General features: G+C 47.3%; 1 protein-coding gene across 1 annotated transcript in view; it reads right to left on the reverse strand.

Annotated features, from left to right (window-relative positions):
- Positions 1-2,443: 2,443 nt before the first annotated feature.
- LOC118377826 (potassium channel subfamily T member 1-like) overlaps positions 2,444-7,794 on the reverse strand; it is a 59,719-nt gene continuing 54,368 nt past the window's right edge. Inside the window, exon 19 of the mRNA XM_052520007.1 lies at positions 2,444-2,467. Coding sequence (XP_052375967.1) covers positions 2,444-2,467 — 24 coding nt within the window. The remainder of the gene's footprint in view (positions 2,468-7,794) is intronic.

The following is a 7,794-nucleotide window of genomic DNA, read 5'->3' on the forward strand; positions in this document are numbered from 1 at the left end:
TGTTCAGAGTTCTCCAGTGTTCAGTACAACCCAGTGAGTTTACCAGGGCATGACTTTTCCTCATCGTCCAGGAAGACTCCAGTCTGTTTCTCAGTAAGGGAGTCCATCACGCTCAGAGTCCTTCCACACTCCCTGGAGCATCGATCGCCCCCTGGTGGTCATAGTAAACACATACATGGTCGGCCTCTGTGGCAGTAGTGGTATTAGACTTTTATTGGGCCATGACTAATCAAAGCCTTTCAAATTTTGTCTTGACCCACCAGATAATCAAAACAGAATATCAGACCAAAGCCCAGTTGTAGGCTTATGCCACGACCCACTATTGGGTTCTGACTCCTGCTCCAGATGGACTACTGGGACAACGCTGCTCTGGAGTGCTTAAACATAGTTCATTACATCCTTTCCCACCCTGAGGTCAATGCACTCAATAGAAGCACCCTGCCAGTCAGACTCGCCCCTTCTCCGCCCTGCCAGTCAGACTCGCCCCTTCTCCGCCCTGCCAGTCAGACTCGCCCCTTCTCCGCCCTGCCAGTCAGACTCGCCCCTTCTCCGCCCTGCCAGTCAGACTCGCCCCTTCTCCGCCCTGCCAGTCAGACTCGCCCCTTCTCCGCCCTGCCAGTCAGACTCGCCCCTTCTCCGCCCTGCCAGTCAGACTCGCCCCTTCTCCGCCCTGCCAGTCAGACTCGCCCCTTCTCCGCCCTGCCAGTCAGACTCGCCCCTTCTCCGCCCTGCCAGTCAGACTCGCCCCTTCTCCGCCCATGTCAGTGCGGACCCAGCCCAGCTGCAGGACCGCAAACAGGATCTCATCCTTCCTGAACTCTTCTGTAGCGCAGAGCGTCAGCATGTTCAGACCAGCCTGAGAGGAGAGGAGAGGAGAGGAGAGGAAAGGAGGAGCAGGAAGGGAAGGAGGCTATTAAAGAGGAGAGGATACAGGACAATAGATTGGATGTAGAGCCATGACTACGGAATGAATGAAAAGGTCAAACTCATCAGACACATGACATGTATTCCATTCCAGCCATTACAAAGAGCCCGTCCGTCAATTTAAATTGACACCAGCCTCCACTGACATGGCTGGGCTAACCCGACAGGGAATATAATGTGATGTGAGAGGCTGTGTTATGACAGGCAGGGTAACAGAGGTCTGTTCACTTTGAGAGATGCCATAGGGAAGAAAGAACACATCTCCTTGACGGTTGCCATGGAGGCCACCATGCTGGAAATGCTGACCACAGCTGGCTTACTGCAGGACAATCCTGGTTTCCCACTGGCTGTGGCTGCTGACTGCAGATAGAGCAGAAACTCCTTATGAGGGTAACAGAGAAAACAAAAATGATGAATCATTCTTCAGTATTTTGCACCTTTTGTTTGCCGACATTAGGAAAAACAAATACATTTTGAATGTCCTCTAAAACGTCTTTGTATATGTGTTTTTCTGGCTCTCTGACCTTAACTTTAAGACGTCCATAGGGCCCATGATGTTGGTGTTGAATGCAGCCTGTATTTCCTGGGTACTTGTGGTCTGCATGGTGCTGTGAGTCAGCATCGACTTGTTCTTTACTAGCACGTTGAGCCCAGCCTTCCCCACCAGACTACTGGCTGACTCCTTAATGCTGCAGGGGTCTGTGGCGTCTGACAGACATAGAGGAGAAAAAGTCTGTCAGTCAACCGCTAGACTAAACCCAGATCTGTTTGTGCTGTCTCGCCATCCCTAACTGTAATTGTCCTGAAAGCACAAACAGATCTGGGGCTAGTCAACCCCAGTATCCAGTCTAACATCCCAGCTGGCCAGCTCAGAGTAACCTGGCACTCTGCCATGTGATTCATACAGTACAGGCTATACAAGTGCATTCTGTGACTGGTGAGATTGACAACAGTGCCATTAATAGGCTCAATAATCCTAGTGCTAGAGCGTGAAGAAACAGAAGAATGGAACAGAGCGAGTACTCACCAAGACGGACGACAGTGATGACATTGGGGTGCTTCTTTGCCAGGTCTCTCGAGACCCTTAAACACAAAGGACACATTGTTGGTTAGACACAGAAAATACATCTCCAGGAAGGCATTATTTTCTATCTTTGCTCAGTAGAGTTTTCCTTATTCAGTGGAGTTTGCCTTCAAGCAGAGCCATGTATTTAGAGAGTTGGGCCATTGAGGTTTGTGCATTATTATGCATTTACATGACACTATTTCAACATTCTAAGGCAGCCATGTGAGCGCCCTATTAACAAAATATGGGGAATATTTAATAATCACCATACACTGCCCTATCCCATCTGGACAAGAGGAATACCTACCTAAGAATGCTGTTCATTGTCTATAGCTCAGCCTTCAATACCATAGTTCCCTCCAGCTCATCATTAAGCTTGGGGCCCTGGTCTGAACCCCCACCCTGTGCAACTGGGTCCTGGACTTCCTGACGGGCCGCCCCCAGGTGGGGAAGTTAGGAAATCTTCACTTCACTGATCTTCAACACAGGGGTCCCACAAGGGTGCGTGGTCAGCTCCCTCCTGTACTCCCTGTTCACCCATTAGTGCGTGGACAATCACACCTCCAACTCAATCAAGTTTGCAGACCACACAACAGTAGAAGATCTGATTACCAACATGGAGGTGAGGGCCCTGGCAGAGTGGTGTCGGGAAAATAATCTCTCCCTCAACGTCAACAAAACGAAGGAGCTGATCGTGGACTTCAGGAAACAGCAGAGGGAGCACACCCCTATCCACATCGATGGGATCGCAGTGGAGAAGGTGGAAAGCTTCAAGATCCTCGCCATACACATCACTGACAATCTGAAATGGTCCACCCACACAGACAGTGTGGTGAAGAAAGTGCAACAGAACCTCTTTAACCTCAGGAGGCTGAAGAAATTAATCTTGGCCCCTAAGACCCTCAAACTTTTAAAGATTCATAATTATCTGGCTGTATCACCGCCTGGTATGGCAACTGCACCGCCAGCAACCGCAGGGCTCTCCAGAGGGTGGTGCGGTCTGCCCAACACATCACTGGGGGCACACTGCCTGCCCTCCAGGACACCTACAGCACCTACAGTTCTCAACCCTGCACCTTAGAGGCTGCTGCCCTATATACATAGACATGGAATCACTGGCCACTTTAATAATGTTTACTTACTGCTTTACTTATCTCATATATATATATATATATATATATATATATATATATATATATATATACTGTATTCTATTCTACTGTATTTTAGTCAATGTGGGGACTCACAAAATAAGCCATGGTACATTGGATTGAATATGTTTCAATTTACAAAACTTGGTTGCCGCGCTCACCTTGAGATTTAAGACCCGAGTAGAGCTAGTGCTCATCCTGATATTTATATTTTTCTTAATTAGATTATTTTACTTTTAGATTTGTGTGTATTGTTGTGAATTGTTAGATATTACTGCACTGTTGGAGCTAGAAACACAAGCATTTTGCTACACCCGCAATAACATCTGCTAAATATACTGTGTGTATGTGACCAATAGCCTTATTTAAATCAAATCAAATGTTATGTAACTGAATGTCTAGAATTAAAACAAAATACAACATTCTAAAAGTTGACCCAACTCTCTAAATACATGGCTCTGCCCTCAGGAACAACATGGAATAATCTCCTCTCTCTGCTCCAGCAGCAGCAGCTCTGCTCTCACCTCAGCTCTGAGCCCGTCTAGGTCTCGGCAGCAGGCTAATAACTGGCGGACCGGCCAGGGAGACTCCACCATCTGTTAACCATCTCCAAACCCAGGCCTCGGTTGGCCCCGTGATCAGGACGCTGCATGCTTCAGCTGCTGCCATTTCTTCTCGTTTCAGTCTCTACCTCGACCTGGAGTGTGTGACTGTTCGGCCTTCTCACCCCATTTATAACGTCAATTATTGTCATTGAGTGTTTATTCTGTAGCCTCACCACACCCAGTCCACATTAGATTGTGTATATGAGGTAGTATGTTGAGTTGTGTGTGTGTGCGTGTGTGTGCCATGGGCAGAAGGGGTTGTGTATGGGAAATTAAGGATGTTAATACCATACCTGATGGTTGCAAATGAAATAGAACCCACTGGGCACTCCCTGGTTGAATCAACATTCTTTCCACGTCATTTCAATGAAATGTAAACTGTGATGAGGGCTAAGCCAACAGTAGGCATGGGGACGCAGCCTGGACTGCAGCTAAAAGCTGTGTGTCCATCGAACAATAGAATGAGGTAATGTAAACAACTCAGCTTTGGGAGCAGAAGGTGGATCAGATTCAGGGAGCTGATGAGAGGACGCTTCCCACGGACAAACCATCTCCTGAGTGGGCGCGGTCTAAGGTACTGCATCTCAGTGCTAGAGGCGTGCTACAGACCTGGTTTGATCCAGGGCTGTATCACAACCGGCAGTGATCGGGAGTCCCCCAAAGGGCAGCGCACAATTGGCCCAGCGTCGTCCGGGTTAAAGGGAGGAGTTTTGGCCCAGCGTCGTCCGGGTTAAGGAGGGTTTGGCCCAGCGTCGTCCGGGTTAGGGAGGTTTGGCCAGCGTCGTCCCGGGTTAGGAGAGGGTTTGGCCCAGCGTCGTCCGGGTTAGGGGAGGAGGTTTGGCCAGCGTCGTCCCGGGTTAGGGGAGGGTTTGGCCCGCGTCGTCCGGGTTAGGGAGGTTTGGCCCAGCGTCGTCCGGGTTAGGGGAGGTTTGGCCCAGCGTCGTCCGGGTTAGGGAGGGGTTTGGCCAGCGTCGTCCGGGTTAGGGGAGGTTTGGCCAGCGTCGTCCGGGTTAGAGGAGGGGTTTGGCCCAGCGTCGTCCCGGGTTAGGGGAGGTTTGGCCCAGCGTACGTCCGGGTTGAGGGAGGGTTTGGCCCAGCGTCGTCCCAGGTTAGAGGAGGTTTGGCGAGTGAAGCTGTCATTGTAAATAAGAATGTGTTCTTAACTGACTTGCCTAGTTAAGAAAAGGTTAAATAAAAAGTGCAAAGCACTTGGGCCAGCAGTGTGGTTCTTAGAGGAGTGAATGACTCATGATGACGCTGCTCATGGGAGGTATGGCTGATTTCCCTCTCAATTACACACTTAATCATCCTACTACTGCACACACACACAATGACAGGGATTTATTGTATTTAGAGGGTAGTGTGTGTTTCCTTGCAGGAGTAATCTAATCCTATTGAGTCATTAATAACAACTGTATATTTGTTTGTGAGTGTGTGAGTAGGTTAAGTATAATAGTAAAGGCAGTGGTTTTCTGTGAGAGTAGGACAATGTGAACCAGTGTGATTAATGGAAAGTGAAGGAACCTAATACATATAATGAGTGTCTATTTAATAAGGCCGAGGTGTGGTATATGGCTTTGGCAATATAATATGGCTAAGGGCTGTTCTTAAGGACGACGAAAAGCGGAGTGCCTGGACACAGTCCTTAGCCATGGCATATTGGCCATATACCACAAACCTCCGAGGTGCCTTATTGCTATTATAAACTGGTTACCAACGTAATTAGAGCAGTAAAAATAAATGTTTTGTCATATCCATGCTATACGGTCTATATGGCTGTCAGCCAATCAGCATTCAGGGCCCGAGCCACCCTGTTTATAATTATATACAGTGGGGAGAACAAGTATTTGATACACTGACGATTTTGCAGGTTTTCCCTACTTACAAAGCATGTAGAGGTCTGTATTTTTTTTTATCACAGATACACTTCAACTGTAAGAGATGGAATCTAAAAAAAAAAATCCTGAAAATCACATTGTATGATTTTTAAGTAATTCATTTGCATTTTATTGCATGACCATAAGTATTTGATCACCTATCAACCAGTAAGAATTCCGGCTCTCACAGACCTGATAGTTTTTCTTTAAGAAGCCCTCCTGTTCTCCACTCATTACCTGTATTAACTGCACCTGTTTGAACTTGTTACCTGTATAAAAGACACCTGTCGACACACTCAATCAAACAGACTCCAACCTCTCCACAATGGCCAAGACCAGAGAGCTGTGTAAGGACATCAGGGATAAAATTGTAGACCTGCACAAGGCTGGGATGGGCTACAGGACAATAGGCAAGCAGCTTGGTGAGAAGGCAACAACTGTTGGCGCAATTATTAGAAAATGGAAGTCAATCACCCTCGGTCTGGGGCACCATGCAAGATCTCACTTCGTGGGGCATCAATGATCATGAGGAAGGTGAGGGATCAGCCCAGAACTTCACGGCAGGACCTGGTCAATGACCTGAAGAGAGCTGGGACCACAGTCTCAAAGAAAACCATTAGTAACACACTACCCCGTCATGGATTAAAATCCTGCAGCGCACGCAAGGTCCCCCTGCTCAAGCCAGCGCATGTCCAGGTCTGGTCAGTTTATAATATTTATCTGGATGATAGGGCAGGAATGGGAGAGAGAAGGTCATGTGGTCGTGAGACAAATAGAGCTTTTTGGTCTCAACTCCACTGCACGTGTTTGGAGGAAGAAGAAGGATGAGTACAGCACAAGAACACCATCCCAACACCGTGGGCATGGAGTGGGAAACGATGTTGCACTGTGAAGAATGCTTTTGCAAAGGGGACATGGGCTGCACGTGGTGGAGGGGAGGATTGATGGGGCCATGTATCGTGAGATCTTGGCCAACAACCTCCCTTCCTCCCCTCAGTAAAGAGCATTGAAGATGAGTTGTGGCTGGATCTTCCAGCATGACAATGACCCGAAACACACAGCCAGGGCAACTAAGGAGTGGGTCCGTCAGAAGCATCTCAAGGTCCTGGAGTGGCCTAGCCAGTCTCCAGACCTGAACCCGATAGAACATTTTTGGAGGGAGCTGAAAGTCCGTATTGCCCAGCGACAGCCCCGAAACCTGAAGGATCTGGAGAAGGTCTGTATGGAGGAGTAGGCCAAAATCCCTGCTGCAGTGTGTGCAAACCTGGTCAAGAACTACAGGAAACGTATGATCTCTGTAATTGCAAACAAAGGTTTCTATTCCAAATATTAAGTTCCGCTTTTCTGATGTATCAAATACTTATGTCATGCAATAAAATGCAAATTAATTACTTAAAAATCCTACAATGTGATTTTCTGGATTTTTGTTTTAGATTCCGTCTCTCACAGTTGAAGTGTACATATGATAAAAATTACAGACCTCTACATGCTTTGTAAGTAGGAAAACCTGCAAAATCGACAGTGTATCAAATACTTGTTCTCCCCACTGTATATGTTCTGTATGTTTATAAAACTGTATCGCTGAAGTTCAGGGTTACAGGACGGTTCAAATGTAAAGGCAATGTTCCCACGTTATCAGAGACTGCATTCAGACCATTAGGGGATTCATAAGGCTAGGAAAACACCTCTATTGATATGCATAGCCTTCAGAGCAGACTGGCACCAATACAAACATATGATCACAGCAAGCCATAACTGGGGGAACAAGATACACTGGCACCAATACAAACATATGATCACAGCAAGCCATAACTGGGGGAACAAGATACACTGGCACCAATACAAACATATGATCACAGCAAGCCATAACTGGGGGAACAAGATACACTGGCACCAATACAAACATATGATCACAGCAAGCCATAACTGGGGGAACAAGATACACTGGCACCAATACAAACATATGATCACAGCAAGCCATAACTGGGGGAACAAGATACACTGGCACCAATACAAACATATGATCACAGCAAGCCATAACTGGGGGAACAAGATACACTGGCACCAATACAAACATATGATCACAGCAAGCCATAACTGGGGGAACAAGATACACTGGCACCAATACAAACATATGATCACAGCAAGCCATAACTGTGGGAACAAGATAC

This window comes from Oncorhynchus keta, chromosome 5 (genome assembly GCF_023373465.1).
Source record: "Oncorhynchus keta strain PuntledgeMale-10-30-2019 chromosome 5, Oket_V2, whole genome shotgun sequence".
In the NCBI taxonomy this organism is placed as follows: Eukaryota; Metazoa; Chordata; class Actinopteri; order Salmoniformes; family Salmonidae; genus Oncorhynchus; species Oncorhynchus keta.